This window comes from Hemitrygon akajei, chromosome 18 (genome assembly GCF_048418815.1).
Source record: "Hemitrygon akajei chromosome 18, sHemAka1.3, whole genome shotgun sequence".
NCBI lineage: Eukaryota > Metazoa > Chordata > Chondrichthyes > Myliobatiformes > Dasyatidae > Hemitrygon > Hemitrygon akajei.
This window is the reverse complement of record NC_133141.1, coordinates 28,479,606-28,499,798: the sequence shown is the minus strand read 5'-3', so window position 1 is coordinate 28,499,798 and position 20,193 is coordinate 28,479,606. Positions and strand designations below refer to the sequence as shown.

Genomic DNA, 20,193 nt, shown 5'->3' with positions numbered 1-20,193 from the left:
CATTCATTTAGGGAGGACTAGAAAATAAAAGCAAGAATGTAATGCTGAGGTTTTATAAGGCTTTGGTCAGACTGCACTTGGAGTATTGAGAGCAGTTTTGGGCCCCTTATCTAAGGAAGGATGTGCTGGCATTGGAGAGGGTCCAGAGGAGGCTCATAAGAATGATCCCAGGAAAGAAAGGGTTAATGCATGAGGAGTGTTTGATGGTTCTATGTCTGTACTCACTGGAGTTTAGAAGAATGAGAGAGGATCTCATTGAAACCTGTCAAATATTGAAAGGCAAACACGAGGAAATCTGCAGATGCTGGAAGTTCAAGGTCTCGGCCCAAAACGTCGACTTTGCTTCTCCCTATAGATGCTGCCTGGCCTGCTGCGTTCCACCAGCATTTTGTGAATATTGAACGGCCTAGATAGAGTGGATGTGGAGAGGATGTTTCTTATAGTGGGTGAGTCTAGGACCAGAGGTCCCGATAGGACAGAGATGGAGAGGAACTTTCTTTAGCCAGAGGGTGGTGAATCTGCGGAATTCATTGCCACAGACAGCTGTGGAGGCCAAGTCATTTGGTAGTAATCTCAGGATTTCTGGATCATTGGGACCTCTTTTGGGACAGGTTGCACTTGAATCTGAGGGGGACAAATATCCTGGCAGGGTGGTTTGCTAAGGCTATTGGGGAGAGTTTAAACTAGAATTGCTGGGGGGTGGGAACTGAACTGAAGAGACAGAGGAAGGGGTGGTTGGCTCACAAATAGAGAAAGCTTGGACACAGTGCAAGAGGGAGAATAGGCAGGTGATAGAGAAGGGATACGCTCAGACCGATGGTTTGAGATATGTCTATTTTAATGCAAGAAGCATCATGAACAAAGCGGATGAGCTTAGAGCGTGGATCAGTATTTGGAGCTACGATGTTGTGGCCATTACAGAGACTTGGATGGCTCAGGGGCAAGAATGGTTACTTAGAGTGCCAAGCTTTAGATGTTTCAGAAAGGACAGGGAGGGAGGCAAAAGAGATGGGGGCATGGCACTGCTGATTGGAGAAAGTGTCAAGGCTGCAGAAAGTCATGGAGGGATTGTCTATTGAGTCTCTGTGGGTGGAAGTTAGAAACAGGAAGGGGTCAATAACTCTACTGGGTGTTTTTTATAAACCACCCAATAGTAACAGGGACATTGAGAAGCAGAGAGGGAGACAGATTTTGGAAAGGTATAATAATAACAAGGCTGTTGTGGTGGGAGATTTTAATTTCCCAAATATCGATTGGCATCTCCCTAGAGCAAGGGGTTTAGATGGGGTGGAGTTTGTTAGGTGTGTTCAGGAAGGTTTCCTGACTCAATATGTAGATAAACCTACAAGAGGAGAGGCTGCACTTGACCTGGTGTTGGGAAATGAACCTGGTCAGGTGTCAGGTCTCTCAGTGGGAAAGCATTTTGGAGATAGTGATCATAATTCTATCTCCTTTAACAAAGCATGGAGAGAGATAGGAACAGACAAGTTAGGAAAGCGTTTAATTGGAGTAAGGGGAAATATGAAGCTATCAGGCAGGAACTTGAAAGCATAAATTGGGAACAGATGTTCTCAGGGAAACGTATAGCAGAAATGTGACAAATGTTCAGAGGATCAGGGCATTCTGCATAGGTACGTTCCAATGTGACAGGGAAAGGATGGTAGGGTACAGGAACTGTGGTGTACAAAGGCTGTTGAAAATCTAGTCAAGAAGAAAAGAAAAGCTTACGAAAGGTTCAAAAGACTAAGCAATGATAGCGATCTAGAGGATTATAAAGCTAGCAGGAAAGAGTTTAAGAATGAAATTAGGAGAGCCAGAAGGGGCCATGAGATGGCCTTGGCGAACAGGATTAAGGAAAACCCCAAGGCATTCTACAAGTATGTGAAGAGCAAGAGGATAAGACGTGAGAGAATAGGACCAATCAAGTGTGACAGTGGAAAAGTGTGTATGGAACCGGAGGAGATAGCAGAGGTACTCAATGAATACTTTGCTTCAGTATTCACTATGGAAAAGGATCTTGGTGATTGTAGTGATGACTTGCAGCAGACTGAAAAGCTTGAGCATGTACATATTAAGAAAGAGGATGTGCTGGAGCTTTTGGAAAGCATCAAGTTGGATAAGTCACCGGGACTGGACGAAATGTACCCCAGGCTACTGTGGGAGGCGAGGGAGGAGATTGCTGAGCCTCTGGCAATGATCTTTGCATTATCAATGGGGACAGGAGAGGTTCCAGAGGATTGGAGGGTTGCAGATGTTGTTCCTTTATTCAAGAAAGGGAGTAGAGATAGCCCAGGAAATAATAGACCAGTGAGTCTTACTTCAGTGGTTGGTAAGTTGATGGAGAAGATCCTGAGAGGCAGGATTTATGAACATTTGGAGAGGCATAATATGATTAGGAATAGTCAGCATTGCTTTGTCAAAGGCAGGTCATGCCTTATGAGCCTGATTGAATTTCTTAAGGATGTGTCTAAACATGTTGATGAAGGTGTAATAATAATGGGGCTGTAGATGTAGTTTATATGGATTTCAGCAAGGCATTTGATAAGGTACCCTGTGCAAGGCTTATTGAGAAAGTAAGGAGGCATGGGATCCAAGGGGACATTTCTTTGTGGATCCAGAATTGGCTTGCCCACAGAAGGCAAAGAGTGGTTGTAGATGGGTCATATTCTGCATGGAGGTCGGTGACCAGTGGTGTGCCTCAGGGATCTGTTCTGGGAAGTGGAGGGATGGGTTAGTATATTTGCTGATGATACAAAGGTTGGAGGTATTGTGGATAATGTGGAGGGTTGTCAGAGGCTACAGCAAGACATCAATAGGATGCAAAACTGGGCTGAGAAGTGGCAGATGGAGTTCAACCCAGATAAGTGTGAGGTGGTTCATTTTGGTAGGTCAAATATGATGGTGGAATATAGTATTAATGGTACGATTCTTGGCAGTGTGGGGGATCAGAGGGATCTTGTGGTCCGAGTCCATAGGACTCTCAAAGCTGCTATGCAGGTTGACTCTGTGGTTAAGGCGGCATACGGTGCATTGGCCTTCATCAACCGTGAGATTGAGTTTCAGAGCCAAGAGGTAATGTTGTAGCTATATAGGACCCTGGTCAGACCCCACTTGGAGTACTGTGCTCAGTTCTGGTCACCTCACTACAGGAAGGATGTGGAAACTACAGAAAGGGTGCAGAGGAGATTTACAAGAATGTTACCTGGATTGGGGAGCATGCCTTATGAGAATACGTTGAGTGAACTTGGCCTTTTCTCCATTGAGCGATGGAGGATGAGAGGTGACCTGATAGAGGTGTACAAGATGATGAGAGGCATTGATTGTGTGGATAGTCAGAGGCTTTTCTCCAGGGCTGAAATGGCTAGTACGAGAGGCCACAGTTTTAAGGTGCTTTGAAGCAGGTACAGAGGAGATGTCAGGGCTAAGGTTTTTTTACTCAGGGAGTGGCGAGTGTGTGGAATGGGCTGCAGGCGATGGTGGTGGAGGCGGATACGATAGGGTCTTTTAAGAGACTCCTGAATAGGTACATGGAGCTTAGAAAAATTGAGGGCTATGGGCAACCCTAGGTGATTTCTAAAGAAGGGACATGTTCAGCACAGCTTTGTGGGCCGAAGGGCCTGTATTGTGCTGTAGGTTTTCTATGTTTCTATGTTTCTATGTATATTTAAAGCAGAAGTTGATAGGTCCATGATTAGTAAGGGTGTCAAAGATTACAGGAAGAAGGCAGGAAACTGGGTTTGAGAGGGAAATAAATCAGCCACAAGGGAATGTCAGAGCAGAGTCGATGGGCTGAATGGTCTAATTTGCTCCCCTGTCTTACGGTCTAACTCAGTAAGTCAGGCAGCATCTATGGAGGGAAATAGGAGCTTCATCAGGACTTTCTCCAACAATTTGTGTGTGTTGTTTAATTTTCTGCCATTTCCTCATTTACCAGTGTAGTTTCTCCTGCCTCAGACTGCAGGAGACCACACCGAGCGTTGTTAGTCTCTTCCCCTTTGCACACATACAGAAACTCCACAGCTGTTTTTTTTTGTTTCTCCCCAACCAACTCTCTGACTATGCTCCCCATTTCCTTCTCGGTGTCTCTGCTGAAGTCTGCCATGTTCCCAATCCTCAGGCACAATTCTTTCTGTGGCAGAATGAAGAGCTTTTCTTCCATTCACCTGTACTATATTTCATCCATCGATAGTCACAGTTGGATCCCTTTTTTGCTGGTTGCTTGCCTAAATTGAGAACAGTGCATTCATTCTATGAAACCCCAGCCTTTGCCAATTTCCTATCTGACCATTTCACATTGTTCCTCAATCTGCCATCAGCTACTCACAGGTTGTTCCTTCAGAAACTAAGCCACTTCCAAACTTTATGTAAAATTATATCATGTTATAATAATTTTTGCCTCAGGGCACTTCATTTACAGTACTTGCTCATCAATTAATCCTTTCTATTTACACAATAACCAGTCTAAAAATGAAACATGCTGCAAACACTCAGCACTTTCTATTTTTGTTTCACATTTCCATCATCTGCAGTTGATTTGCAAACCATTTCTACAACAGTCTGTTCTCTCTTCTACATCCTATATTTCTACAAACCCATTTCCTGTGTGCTCTATCCATTCACTCTTCACACAGTTACTGCTCATTTGGCTTCCCGGCTCTGTCTGTAGATTAAAGTCCCCTGTGATCATTACATTATGCCCCTTACACCCTCCCTACACTGCGGTGTCCTGTGTACAACCCACACTGTGTTTTCTGTCGCTCAGCTCCACCCAAACCCATTCTACCGCCTGAGTTTCTGAGCTCAGACCTTCCTGTCCCCCACCCGGTATTACCCGACACCTCCATTCTGTCCTCTACTTCAAAGGGTAAATGTCTGGAACATTCCATCCCCAGCCTTGGTCACTTCAAGCCACGTCTCTGTAATGTCTATTGGGTCAACCCCATTTATTACCACCTGAGGCACCAGTTCACAATGTACCCTGTTACAGTGTTGTGTAGATTCAGCTGGAGGGGCTTCACCATCCCCTTTGCTCCATTTCCCTGCTCTCGCCTCCACGGGAAGCCGACTCCCTTGTCTTTGTGTCCTTTCCCTTCAGTACACATAACTCACTAGCCCACACAGTTGCCCTGTCCTTCAACCTTCTAAACTCCCCATCACTGCCCCTCTCCTCTCCCCACTCCCGACTCCTGACTACCCATTAGGGTAGGGAATGGTGTCCACCTCTCTGCAGTTACCCACTTCTCCACACAGGTTGTGAGAAACCTGTACCAGTACCTCCATGGAAAATAATCCTGATTCTGGACGTCACAAGGTGCACCCATCGAAGAGGAGGAAGTTTAAAGGAGATGTGCGGTTAAGTTATTCACACAGAGAGCAATGGGGGCCTCAATCAGATTCGACAGAGGCATTTAAGAGAGTTTTAGACAGACACATGAACGTGCAGGGAATGGAGGGGGACAGAAGGGATTCATTGAATTAGGTCAGCACAGACATGCTGGGCTGCAACACCCGTTCCTTTTCCGCACTGTTGTTTGTTCTATGTTCAGAAATGACAGCTAACCTCCTCCACCTCCCTCTCCCGTAACTGCCTCTCCTCTTTAACCTCCTCCACCTCCCTCCCCCATAACTGCCTCCCCTCCCTCCTCTCTGTAATCTCCTCCACCTCCCTCTCACGTATTGGCCTCCCATCCCTCCCCTCTGTAACCTCCTCCACTCCTTACCCCTGTAACTCCCTCCCCTCTGTAACCTCCTCTACCTCCCTCCCCCGTAACTGCCTCCCCTCCCTCCCCTCTGTAATCTCCTCCACCTCCCTCTCACATATTGGCCTCCCATCCCTCCCCTCTGTAACCTCCTCTGCTCCTTCCCCCTGTAACCTCCTCCAGCCATCTCATTCTTAGAACTCCAAATCCCTCCTCCATTGAGGCCGTAAGGTCTGGAATCACTCCCCACCCTTCTTCACAAACAAGAGAAAATCTGCAGATGCTGGAAATCCAAAGCATCACACACAAGATGCTGGAGGAACTCAGCAGGTCAGGCAGCATCAATGGAAAAAAGTTAGGGCCAAGACCCTTCAGCAGGACTCATGAAGGGCTCAGTCCTGATGAAGGGTCTCAACCCGAAACATCGACTGTACCCTTTTCCACAGACGCTGCCTGGCCTGCTGAGTTCCTCCAGCATTTTGTGTGTGTTGCCCCAACCTACTTTTGAAAGCCGCCTCATCAGCATGTTTCCCCATCTTGACACTTGACTGGGTTTAGATTTTGTTTGGTATGGTGAACAAAGGGTCATCAATGGAGAGGGTGAGCCGTTTCAAGTTCCTCAATGTCAACATCTCTGAAGATCTATCCTGGGCCCAACATATTGATGCAATTACAAAGAAGGCACAGCAGTGATTATCTTTCATTAGGAGTTTGAGGAGGTTTGGTATGTTACCAAAGGCTCTCGCAAATTTCTACAGATGTACTGTGGAGAGCGTTCTAACTGGTTGCATCGGTGTCTGGTATGGAGGGGCCACTGCACAGGATTGGAAAAAGCTGCAGAAAGTTGTAACCCTATCCAGCTCCATCATGGGCACCAGCCTCCCCACCATCCAGGACATCTTCAAAAGGCAATGCCTCAGGAAGGCATCATTCATTATTAAGGACCCCCACCACCCAGGACATGCTCTTTTCTCATTTCTACCATCAGGGCGGAGGTACAGGAGCCTGAAGGAACACACTCAATGTTTTAGGAACAGCTTCTTCCCCCTGCCATCCGATTTCTGAACGGACAATGAACCCATGAACCCTTCCTCACTATTTTTGCTCTCACTGCATATACATCATTGTAATGTTCAGTATTTTTGTGCCTTGCACTACTGCGGCCACAAAGCAACAAATTTCATGACGTGTCATTAATAATAAAAACTGATTCTGATTCTCAGCTTTCATTCAGTTATTTCTCAATCAAGCTTACCCGGGGCAGAGGCTGGGGCAGTGAAGAAGCAGCAATGGCTGGTTCATTAGTCTGTGGAACATCCTCCAGGGCTTGCAGGGGAGTGAGGGCATCAGAAGGTTCGTCATCAGAAGAAACTTCTGCCTTCGCTTGTGGCTCATCAGTTGCTGCAGGGCTCATTGGAAAGACCACCTCACTGGCTGTACAAGACTCAGGAGAAGTTAAGGCTTCAGAAGAAGCCTGGACCATGTCTTCGGGTGCTGAGGCCGTAGAAGATGCAGGGCTGGCCAGAGAAATTCCCTCATCAGAAGCTTGGTCTTCTGAGGAAGCTGAGGCTTCAGGGGAACCTGGTCCTTTAGCTTCAGGCGCCAGAGTTTCAAGCTCCTGAGGGCATGATCCCACGGTCACCTCTTGAGTTTGTTGTTCTTCAGATGAAGCTAAACCTTCAGCAGGCTGTGGACTTTCAAGCTCACTTTGTGAGGCTTCAGAATGCGTAGAGTTCAACGTTTCACTAGCAGGTGACGCCGGAGGAGGAAGAGATGGAGCTGTGCCCTCAGAGGCTGGGGTGGCTTCCTCATCGGCCGCTACAGGAGTGGTGGATGACGTCTGGAGAGAAGGTGAGGCACTGCAATGATTGTCAGTAGACGGCTCAGATGGAACATCCCTGGACACCTCAGTTTCTGTAGACCCTTCAGGGCCGAGCTCAGCTCTCTGCATTTCAGAGTGGGAGTCATCCACTGATTTACCAGAAGTCTCCGGCCTCGAATCTTCGGAAGAGCTTAACATCTCGGGTTGCTGAACACTTATTGAAGATGAAGTATCTTGAGGAGAAGCAGTTGTTTCATCATTCACTGATTCTTCTGAGCAAGGCGGAAGTGTTGGAGCTTTGACAGGTGATTGAAAGTCTTCGAGGATTCCGTCCTTGGGTTTTTTTGTCGGTGAAGGAGACACTTCAGTGGGGGATGGCGTTGAAGGAGGAGGGGTTTCATCTTTTGAGACACCAGTGCCCACCAATGAGTGATCAAAGCTGCTCTCTGAAGACGTTGAAAGTTGTCTTGCAGGATTGACTGGTGAGGAGATGATCAGCGAACGACGGTTGCTGCAACAGACAGGGGACAGGCGTGTCATGGAGTCATCCAAACTAGTGATTCAGGGGGTGGGGAATGGCACCGGAGCCACGGGCTTTGACGCCTATGCCAGTTGGAGGCCGCAGATGTGCAGCAGCAGCACACACCCTCAGGGGGAGGGCAAAGCATGGGGGCCTGCACGCCAGCGGACAGCCGGTTGCAGGGTGGAAGAAGCACACCATTCTCGGGCACCCCCTCGGGGAGAGAGACGTTCTCCGCTTCTCGCTCTGCTCCCATGCCAGGTCTGCTGAGAGCTCCCCAAAATCACAGTTTTCATTAAGGTTGTGTCCTGTGGTTAAAATTCAACCTGTATTTGCTTGCAGCCCAAAACAATTCACCAGTCATTGAAGTCAGCAGTACTAGAACATTTTACATATCTGCAAGTTACTTTCTCAAGGGTACCCACGGTCAGACCCCACCCCTCATCAATGACCCTACAGCAGGCTTCGATCGCGGCCCCTTACCTGACGACGCCCTTGACAATGAACACTTTGTTACTGTGCTGTTTTTCCAGCTTTGTCATCACCGAGTACAGATCCTGGTTCAGCTGCAAAGATATTGGGGTAACAGAGTGAAGCTGCCTCCACATTGCCCACATCTCTCCACATCTCCCCCCTTACCATCCCATCACACACTCCCGGGGTCAAGCACAGAGAGAATCTCCCTCCACACCGTCCCATCACACACTCCCGGGGTCAAGCACAGAGAGAATCTCCCTCCACACCGTCCCATCACACACTCCCGGGGTCAGACAGAGAGTGAATCTCCCTCCACATCGTCCCATCACACACTCCTGGAGTCAGACACAGAGTGAATCTCCCTCCACACCGTCCCATCACACACTCCCAGGGTCAGGCACAGAGTGAATCTCCCTCCACACCGTCCCATCACACAATCCCAGGGTCAGATACAGAGTGAATCTCCCTCCACACCATCCCATCACACACTCCCAGGGTCAGGCACAGAGTGAATCTCCCTCCACACCGTCCCAGCACACACTCACGGGGTCAGGCACAGAGTGAATCTCCCTCAACACCGTCCCATCACACACTCCCGAGGTCAGACACAGAGTGAATCTCCCTCCACACTGTCCCATCACACACTCCCAGGATCAGACACAGAGTGAATCTCCCTCCACCCCGTCTCATCACACACTCCCAAGGTCAGACACAGAGTGAATCTCCCTCCACACCATCCCATCACACACTCCCAGGGTCAGACACAGAGTGAATCTCCCTCCACACCATCCCATCACACACTCCCAAGGTCAGACACAGAGTGAATCTCCCTCCACACTGTCCCATCACACACTCCCAGGGTCAGACACAGAGTGAATCTCCCTCCACACCGTCCCATCACACAGTCCCAGGGTCAGACACAGAGTGAATCTCCCTCCACACCGTCCCATCACACACTCCCGGGGTCAGACACAGAGTGAATCTCCCTCCACACCGTCCCATCACACACTCCTGGAGTCAGACACAGAGTGAATCTCCCTCCACACCGTCCCATCACACACTCCCAGGGTCAGGCACAGAGTGAATCTCCCTCCACCCCGTCCCATCACACACTCCCAGGGTCAGACACAGAGTGAAGCTCCCTCCACACCGTCCCATCACACACTCACGGGGTCAGACACAGAGTGCATCTCCCTCCACACCGTCCCATCACACACTCCCGGGGTCAGACACAGAGTGAATCTCCCTCCACACCGTCCCATCACACACTCCTGGGGTCAGACACAGAGTGAATCTCCCTCCACACCGTCCCATCACACACTCCTGGGGTCAGACACAGAGTGAATCTCCCTCCACACCATCCCATCACACACTCCCAGGGTCAGACACAGAGTGAATCTCCCTCCACACCGTCCCATCACACACTCCCAGGGTCAGACACAGAGTGAATCTCCCTCCACCCCATCCCATCACACACTCCCAGGGTCAGACACAGAGTGAAGCTCCCTCCACACTGTCCCATCACACACTCCCGGGGTCAGACACAGAGTGCATCTCCCTCCACACCGTCCCATCACACACTCCCGGGGTCAGACACAGAGTGAATCTCCCTCCACCCCGTCCCATCACACACTCCCAGGGTCAGACACAGAGTGAATCTCCCTCCACACCGTCCCAGCACACACTCACGGGGTCAGGCACAGAGTGAATCTCCCTCAACACCGTCCCATCACACACTCCCGAGGTCAGACACAGAGTGAATCTCCCTCCACACTGTCCCATCACACACTCCCAGGATCAGACACAGAGTGAATCTCCCTCCACCCCGTCTCATCACACACTCCCAAGGTCAGACACAGAGTGAATCTCCCTCCACACCATCCCATCACACACTCCCAGGGTCAGACACAGAGTGAATCTCCCTCCACACCATCCCATCACACACTCCCAAGGTCAGACACAGAGTGAATCTCCCTCCACACTGTCCCATCACACACTCCCAGGGTCAGACACAGAGTGAATCTCCCTCCACACCGTCCCATCACACAGTCCCAGGGTCAGACACAGAGTGAATCTCCCTCCACACCGTCCCATCACACACTCCCAGGGTCAGACACAGAGTGAATCTCCCTCCACCCCGTCCCATCACACACTCCCAGGGTCAGACACAGAGTGAAGCTCCCTCCACACCGTCCCATCACACACTCCCGGGGTCAGACACAGAGTGCATCTCCCTCCACACCGTCCCATCACACACTCCCGGGGTCAGACACAGAGTGAATCTCCCTCCACACCGTCCCATCACACACTCCTGGGGTCAGACACAGAGTGAATCTCCCTCCACACCGTCCCATCACACACTCCCAGGGTCAGACACAGAGTGAAGCTCCCTCCACACTGTCCCATCACACACTCCCGGGGTCAGACACAGAGTGCATCTCCCTCCACACCGTCCCATCACACACTCCCGGGGTCAGACACAGAGTGAATCTCCCTCCACCCCGTCCCATCACACACTCCCAGGGTCAGACACAGAGTGAATCTCCCTCCACACCGTCCCATCACACACTCCCAGGGTCAGACACAGAGTGAATCTCCCTCCAGACTGTCCCATCACACACTCCCAGGGTCAGACACAGAGTGAATCTCCCTCCACACCGTCCCATCACACACTCCCAGGGTCAGACAGAACATGGTTGCCTCAGGCCGGGAATCCCCTCCTCTGGCTGACCCTTGCCCTACCTCAGTGGATGTCGGTGTGGCTCAGGTGTGTGGACCGACTCAGGCCGAGCTGCTTGTCGGGCCCAGGCCTCGCAATCTTCTCCGGGAGCCGAGTCCACACAACTTGAGCCGTCTCTCATCGATACCCACAGTCCCATTCAGGGATGCAAGTGGGAGGTATTTGTATGGGCTGCTGCTCCACACCCTCCACTTCCTTGCCCTTGTCCACCGTCCCGACACGCCATGGCGGTCGGTCTTTCCACCCGGAGGTGAGGCGGGTCCCCACTGGAAGTCCCTTTACGAGGGGGTTCTTCCTATGCACCTGGGGGATCTCGGCTGGAGGGTGCTGCATAGAGCGGTGCCCTGCAATAAGTTCTTTAGTTTGTACATGGATCTCCCACCCGCATGCCACTTCTGCGGGCTGGAGGAGACCGTGTACCACATGTACATGGAGTGTGTGAGGCTGCAACCCCTTTTTGCGTATTTGCGTGGGCTGCTTCTCGCCTTCTGGCTACATTTTAGCCCCACCCTATTTGTATATGGTCATGCAGTAAGGAGGGGGGCATGAAGGGATGAGGATGTCCTTGCAAACTTGCTCCTGGGGCTGGCGAAATCAGCAATCTGAGGGTCTTGGAAACGGGTGGCGGGAGGATCTCCCCGGGCAGACTGCCTGGCAATGTTTAGGGGGAATGTTCGCGCCCGGGTAAATATTGAAAAAGAACACGCACAGTCCACGGCGACCTTAGAGGAGTTTCAAGACTGTTGGGCTCCGCTGGGTGTAAATGCCATCGTGGATAGAGATGGAAACATTTTAGTTTAGTGTGTATTGTCTAATTGTAGTGAAGTAAGTGTGTAAGTCACAGGTTTGTGTATCTAAGACTGAATTTGTAATAAAGATATTTTGTATATTAAAAAAGGGGTCGACCCTCGCCCTTCCTCGTCACTGTTTTGCATCTGTTTAGCCATTCGGCAGTGTGGGTTGCCCAGTGGCGGCCTTTCTCCAAACAAGTCCCTCCGCTCTACACCGTGGACCAGTGGTGGAGAGCGCTACACAGAGTGGTACCGTCTAGCAGGTTTTTAAATTGGTTTGCCAGCCGGGAGGAGTCTGTGTATGTACCAAGTGTGGGAGGTTGCAGCCCCTGTGAGTATCTGTAGGGGCTGCTCCTCTTGGTCTGGGCTGCTCGGGAGAGACTCCTTGTTGTTGCCCTTGGGCCTGGCTAAGATAGTCACTGACAGGTCCAGGGAGCAGTACAAAACTGATCGCCTGCTTCCATTCCAGGGTTACGTCTATGTCCATGTGCCCCTTGAAGAGGGAGCACACAGTGTCTGTGGGCTCTCTGGAGGTGTTCTAGGACCGGTGGCTACAGTGACTTTAACCCAGGCACCAATATTTCTATTTAACCATGAAGAGTTAATTTTGATGGCAGTTACTTTGGCCAGCTTGAAACTGCCTCCAGTCTCCGCACTGAGTTAAGTGCAGCTGGTTCTCTCCACGTGGTCCTGTTGTCCTTACCTTGCTCATCTCCTGGTAGAAAATATCCCGCAAGTTGGACATGTTCTGAAATATGGTCACATAGCATCCAACGCGGCTGTAAAGCAAGAAGTCACGTGTAACTGACCATTAGTGGAAAGAACCGGGACAGAAAACAGTTCAAAATGGTGGCTTGAACATCCAGTTCAAGGAGCTCTCCTTCCTGGAGCTTGCAACCCTGCTCTGATGGCTGTCGCCTGGCTGACTTGGGTTTTGCTGCACTATTGCCGAGATTCCCTCCATAATTAGGATGATGTCATCTGGCAGAGGGTGATGCTCACCGGGTTGGCCAACCAGCTTCATCATTGGGTACCACAGCTCACGGGCTATGGTCCAACCCACATTGGGCATGTGTATGGGAACCCTGCCCTTGAATCTCCCATGATCCCTGATCACACACCATGCAACATCCCAACACAGGGCCACAGCTTTTCCCCTTGAATTGGGGACCCGGCTCTGCGGTTACTGTTTGCCCGAGGACAGCTGGCTGAGGTGACTCTCTATGCTAAAAGACACTCACATTCTTGCAGCAGACCCTACCTGTTCCACAGTTCAGGCAGCTCCTCGCGAAGCTGAGCATTTAATTCTTCAAACTCATTCTGGGCGTTAATAAATTCTTCTTCGGCCTAAATCACAAAAAGACAAGACGGTAGCACATTTACCTGTCACTCGTCAGATGCTCCACACAATGCCCTGGGCACCTCCCGGAATCCCTGTAAACCCATCATTTGATATTTGCCTTCTTTGTTCACGGGAAGGGGAGATTGTTGACACCAGTGTCAGGAGGCCATCGGATAGTCAGTATTAGTGCGAGTGGAGTCACAGGCATGGCACAGCATGAGGGGTGGTCCCTTCACGTTCAGCTTGTCAGTTCTCAACAAGATGCATTTTAGTTCTATTTCTAAACAAAGGATCTTCAGCCTGCTGCTGGGAACAGAGAGTCTCCAGATAAACAGGACAGGCTTCTGAAAATTGGGCCAGCAAATTACTGCACTAGCTACTCCCCCAGCACCCTGTGTCACTGACTGTATCCCCACTGACGTTAACCCAGCTCCCTCACTCCGTCCCGCAATGACTGCTTTCTCCCAGCGCCCTGTATCACGGACTCTATCCCCTCTGAAATTAATCCATCTTCCTCACACTATTTCTCAGTAATACTCTAACCACCGACCCCCGTGCTAGCAGCATGCTCTCACCACCCTGCACCGGGCACGCAGGCTCATTGGGTTGGAAGGGCCGGTTACCATTCTATATCCCTAAATAATGATAAGAAAATGGGAGTCGCTCCCTGGTCCTGTGCAAGGCCAGCCCCAGAGGGGAGCAGTCTGCTGAAGGTATCATTGTGGAGTCCAGAACAGTGTCAAACTCCCCCCTGGAGTTTGCTGAGATTCTTAGGGAGATGCTTAAAGAGATAACTGAGTAACGAGTTCCAATGACCCTTTGGGCTTGTAAGTCGGTGAAACTGGAGCTCAAGGCCTGGTGTTTGGGGTCCCACCATTGGCGGGTCCGGAGTATGAGGCCTGCTGTTCGGTGATCGGCATGCCCTGGGATCAATGCTGAGGATTGAGGCCCGAGGACAAATGGGAAGTATGGAAGTCAACTACCATTGGCCAGACCTGAGTCTACGACTATCTGTGAGTTCAGCTGGGAGATCGAAGCCCAGTGTCTGCAGGCCCGGCTCCATGTCTGCTGGAGGCCTGCCCTGGGGTTTATTTATTTTTATTTGGAGATGCAGCATGGTAACAGGCCCTTCCAGCCCAATGAGCCCCCACTGTCCAATTACACCCATATGACCAATTAACCCACAAGCCCGTATGTGTCTGGAATGTGGGAGGAAACTCACGTGGTCACGGGGACAACGTGCAAACTCCTTACGGACAGCAGAGGGAAATGAACCCGGGTTGCTGGTGCTGTAATAGTGTTACGCAAGCTGCTATGCTACCCTGCAGCCCCTAAAGGACGGTGTATGTGTGTGTGGGTAGGAGGGAGGAAGGAGGTTTGTTTTGCTGTTGTTTTGTTGCTTGTTGTTCTGCTGAGCATTGTGGGCGCTGGATTGTGTGGTGCATTTGCGGACTGCCCCCAACACGTGTTGGCTATTAACACAAATGGCACATTTCACTGCCTGCTTTAATATACACGTGGTAAATAGACTTGAATTTTGAATAATTCCTGGAAGGTCTGCCAACAGTCATCATGCGATGTTGCCCCATCCAGTCACAGTGGGCCTCACTGAAGTAACGCAATTGGCCCTAAGCTTCTAACCTGTTGGCTGTGGGAATGCTGTCCCATGGACATACCTCTCCAACAATCTCCACACAGCGTCACATATATATATTGAGTTTGAGAGGTCCCAGCCTCTATCCAAGTATCTGTAGGAGCTGCTGCTCAAGTTCTGGCTGCATTTCAGCCCCACTCTTCTGATCTTTGGTCACCCAGGGCAGAGGAGGGTGGGTCGCTTGAAGGATCTCTTGGTCATTTGCCCTTGGGCCTGGCTATTCACAAACCTAGGAGGGAGGCCGTCGATGGCTCTGCTTGAGCTGACTGTCTGTCTCTCTTTTGGGGTTACGTCCATGCCCAGGTGTCCCTGGAGAAGGAGTACACAATGTCCACGGGTACAATGAGGCTTCAGGGACTTGAGCGTTCTGGGTAGAGATGGTCAAACCAAAATTGGAGTGTTATGTACAATATAGGTTACCTATGTATAAGAAAGTTATCAGTAAGATTGAAAGAGTGCAGCGAAAATATACAAGGATATCGCTGGGACTTGAGGACTGAGTTATAGTGGAAGATTGAATAGGTTAGGACTTTATACCCTGGAGCGCAGAAGATTGAGGGGAGATTCAAAGGTTTCAACGGTATATTTAATGTCAGAGAAATGTATACAATATACATCCTGAATGCTTTTTCCTTCACAACCATCCACGAAAATAGAGGATTGCCCCAAAAAATGAATGACAGTTAAATATTAGAACCCCAAATTCCCCCCCAGCCCCCCTCCCTCCCATGCATATGCGGCAGCAAGCAACGATCCCCCCTCCCCCCACCGGCAAGAAAAAGCATTGGCACCCGCCACCGAGCACTCAAGAATTCAGCAAAGCAACAGCAAAGACACGGACTTGCAGTACCCCAAAGACTACTCGTTTACCCGGTATTCAACACACCACAGACTCTCTCTCTCTCCCTAATAAGGGAGAAAGAGGTGTCTCCCTTTCACAGAGGACACGGATTTGACTGAGGTATACAAAATTATGAGGGGTATAGATAGGGTAAATGCAAGCAAGCTTTTTCCACTGAGGTTGGGTGAGGCTGGAACTAGAAGTCATAGGTTAAAGGTGAAAGATGAAATATTTAAGGAGAACATGAGGGGGAACTTCTTCACTCAGGAAGTGGTGAGAGTGTGCAACGAGCTCCCAGCGGAAGTGATAGATGTTCAATTTCACCCATTTAAGAGAAATTTGGATAAGTATATGGATGAGGAGATGTATGGAGGGCTAGGGGCCAGGTGCAGGTCAATGGGACTAGGCAGAGTAATAGTTTAACATGGACTAGATGGGCTGAAGGGCCTGTTTCTGTGCTGTAATGTCCTATGACTCTCTGATTCTATGACCAGAGTTATAATTTGAAACTCTAAATAGTGTGCATCATGAAGCATACTACATATTGTATCCCTGTCGTCCTGTAATCACTGAATAAACCACCTTTGGAAAAGGAAAACCAAAGCAATCCCCACACTACAGTCGGGCCTGGGTGCAGCCATAGCCTCTGGTCCCCATTACCTTGCTGATCTTCGCTTCATCTTTCTTCTTGGCGTTCTGCAGCGATTCCAGGTGATGGCGGCAGATGTCATAGTCCACCAACTTGCGGCCACGTTTAGCGATGCGCTTCTATTGTGAGGAGCAACAGTTAAGTATCATTCGTCCCAAGGTACAAACCACCTTGGTACTGTGGTTGTTTTGTGTCAGCCCTGAGGAGTTTGTTCTACCTGATCAAACAATATGTGACAGCACAGCAATCAGTACACAAAACTTCTATGTTGTGTCCACTACGGAGGCTTGGATGTCACAAGGGCAGGAATGGCTGCTGGATATTCTGGGGGTTAGATGTTTCAAAAGGGACAGGGACAAGGAGGGAGGTAAAAAAAAAGACGGGGAGTGCCATTGCTAATCAGGGATAGTATCACAGAGGCAGAAAGGGAGGGTGTCATGGAGGGATCGTCTACTGTCTACTGAGTCAGTGTGAGTGGAAATCAGAAACAGGCAGGGAACTATCACTCTGTTGGGAGTATTCTATAGACCCCTCCCCCCCAATAGCGACAGAGACGCTGAGGAACAGATCGGGAGGTAGATTTTGGAAATGTGCAAAAATAGCAGGGTTATTGTCATGAGTGACTTCAACTTCCCTAATATTTATTGAGTACCTCCTTAGTGCAAAAGGTTTAGATGGGGCAGAATTTGTTAGGTGTGTCCAGGAAGGATTCCTGACACAATATGTAGACAGATGACTAGAGGAGAGGCCGTATTGGATCTGGTGCTAGGCAATGAACCAGGTCAGATGTCAGATCTCTCAGTGGCTGAGCTTTTCAGAGACAGTGACCATCTACCATAGCTTAGGACAGGGATAGGAGCAGATGGGATGGGAAAGTATTTAATTGGGAGAGGGTGAAGTATGATGTCATTAGGCAGGAAGTTGGGAGCATAAATGTTATGTACTCAAGAAATGCACAACAGAAATGTGGAGGTTGTTTAGGGAGTAGTTGTATGAGGTTCTGGGTGGGTTTGTCCCACTGAGGCAGGGAAAGGATGGTAAGGTGAAGGAACTATGGTTGAAAAGAGATTGGACATCAAGTCAAGAGAAAGAAAGAAGCTTACTTAAGGTTTAGGAAGCAAGGAACAGACAGGGCTCTAGAGAGTTAACTGGCATTCAGGAAGGAGCTGAAGAATAGACTTAGGAGAGCTAGAAGGGGACAGGAAAAAGCCTTGGCAAGTAGGATTAAGGGGAACCCCAAAGTGTTCTAGACTTACATGAAGAACTGGAGGATGACCAGAGTGAGTGAAAGACCGAGGAGGGATAAAAGAGCAAACGTGTCTGGAGTCGGAGGAGCTAGGGGAGGTCGTTAATGAATACTTGCTTCAGTATTCACCAGTGAGAGAGACTTTGATGAAGGCAACGTAAAACAGGCTGATATGCTGGAACATGTTGATGTTAAGAAATAGGATGTGCTGGAATTTTGGAAAAACATTAGGATAGATAAGGCCCTGGGGCCGGACGAGATATGCCCAGGTTACTATGGGAATTGAAGGAAGAAATTACTTTGGTGATGATCTTTGGATCTTCATTGAGCACAGGAGTAGTACCAGAAGATTGAAGGGTGGCAAATATTATTCCTTTAGAATGTAGAAGATAGAACATTACATCCCGTGTTCAGGCTGGATTGCACGTGACTGTACACTGCCGAGAGACTGCATCGTTCATTGCTGGATGTTGTCGCTCAGGGTCTTGGACTATATATTTTTTGAGTGATTATGCTTTTTTGCTTAATATTTTGAATTATGTTACTCACTATTTTTGAATGTTTGGTTGCTATTTTGAATGTTTTGCACCTTGGCCCCAGAGGAACGCTGTCTCGTTCAGCTCTATCTATGTATGGTTTGAATGATAATTAAACATGATTTGAATTGATTTGATAAATCTCCTCTGCACCCTCTCTAAGGCTTCTACATCCTTCCTAGAATGAGGTGACCAGAACTGACCGTAATATTCCAAGTGTGGTCTAACCAGCATTTTATAAAGCTGCAACATTACCTCATGTCTCTTGGATGTGAACCACAAAATCCCTCTCTTCCTCCACTCGGCCAAGAATCCTGTCATTAGCTTGTATTCTGCCTTCAATTTTGACCTTTGGAAGTGAATCACTTCACACATTTTCACGTTGAATTCCATCTGTCACTTCTCAGCCCAGCTCTGCATCTTGTTAAAGTTCCATTTGTAACCAAATCACCTGCCATTCTGTGTAAAAAAAAATCACCTTTGAACTCCCCCCCCATCTTAAAATGTATGCCATCTTGTATTAAACATTTTGGCCCTGGGAAAAAGATATTGGCTGTCTACCCTATCTGTGCATCTGACAATTTTATAATCCTCAATCAGATCACCCCTCAGCTGTTAACACTCCAGAGAAAACAACCCAAGTTTGTCCAACCTCTCCTTGTATCATATACCCTCTAATCCAGGCAGATTCCTGGTAAACCTCCTTTACACCCTCCCCAAAGGCCCCACACCCTTCCTATATTGAGACAACCAGAAATGCACCAATACTCAGGACAGGTCCTGGCAAAGGATCTCGGCCTGAAACATCGACTGTACCTCTTTTCAATAGATGCTGCCTGGCTTGCTGAGTTCCTCCAGCATTTTGTGTGTGTTGCTTGGGCTTCTAGCATCTGTAGATTTGCAAAACCGAAGCTTTACAAGGCTGCAACTTCGCGATTCTTGAACTCAAGTGCCCCAAACAATGGAGGCAAGCATGTCATAATCCTTATTTACCACCATATCAACTCATCTGTCCATTTTCGGGAAGCGATGTACTTGGACCCCAAGATCCTGCCATACATCAACACTGTAAGGCTCTTCCCATTAATAGTGTACCGTCTCTCTATATATTTGATTCCCAAAGTGCAACACCTCACACTTGCCTAGATTAAATCCTGTCTGCCATTTCTCTGCTCTTTTATCCAAAACATGCATTAGCTCCACTTTCATCAATCATCTTCCTCACATTCTCCAAAAAGTTCAAGTGTCCAAGAGAGGAGATTAGTATCAGTGACCAAAACTCAGATTCAATGAGTTCAGGTGAAATTCCAGACAGAAAGTCCAGAGAAACTTTGATATCAAGGGATGTTGAAGGCTAGATAAAGCAGGAAAGGAAATGGGTACACAGAGCTAGAAAATAGGGGAGACCCTTCAGCAGAAAGAGCTGGATGTGCATGGAGCCAGAGAGTGTGGGGAGGTCTTCTATAGAACTTCCCATCTGTATTCTGCAGGTGGAAATTTCAGGCAGAGGTATGGTAACATTCTAGAAAGCATGTTACCATTAAAGAGGAGGAGGTATTTGATGTCTTGGTGGGTATAAAGGCATATAAGACCTCGGGGCCTGATGAGGTGTATCCCAGGCTGCTATGGGAGGCAGGGAGGAGATTGCTGGGATCCTGTTGGAGATGTTTAGATCTTCACTGACTACAGGTGAGGTGTCAGATGACTGGAGGACAGTGAACGTGGTGTTTTTTTTTCAACAAGGGCTGCGGGAATAAGCCAGGTCATTACTGAGTCTGATATCCGTGGTGGGGAAGCTATTGGAACAGATTCTGAGGAATGACATTAAACTGCACTCGGTAAGTAAGGTAGGGACTGATTCTGAGGGACAGGATTA

At 49.0% G+C, this 20,193-nt stretch overlaps 1 protein-coding gene across 2 annotated transcripts in view; it reads right to left on the bottom strand.

Moving 5' to 3' along the window:
• The window catches only part of LOC140741227 (uncharacterized), a 123,034-nt gene that overhangs the window by 13,071 nt on the left and 89,770 nt on the right, over positions 1–20,193 (bottom strand). For both annotated transcript variants that reach the window (XM_073071188.1, XM_073071187.1), the window contains exons 7-11: positions 16,547–16,654; positions 13,311–13,396; positions 12,753–12,828; positions 8,525–8,607; positions 6,955–8,032 (exon numbers count right to left, since the gene is read on the bottom strand). In XM_073071188.1, coding sequence (XP_072927289.1) covers positions 6,955–8,032; positions 8,525–8,607; positions 12,753–12,828; positions 13,311–13,396; positions 16,547–16,654 — 1,431 coding nt within the window. The remainder of the gene's footprint in view (positions 1–6,954; positions 8,033–8,524; positions 8,608–12,752; positions 12,829–13,310; positions 13,397–16,546; positions 16,655–20,193) is intronic.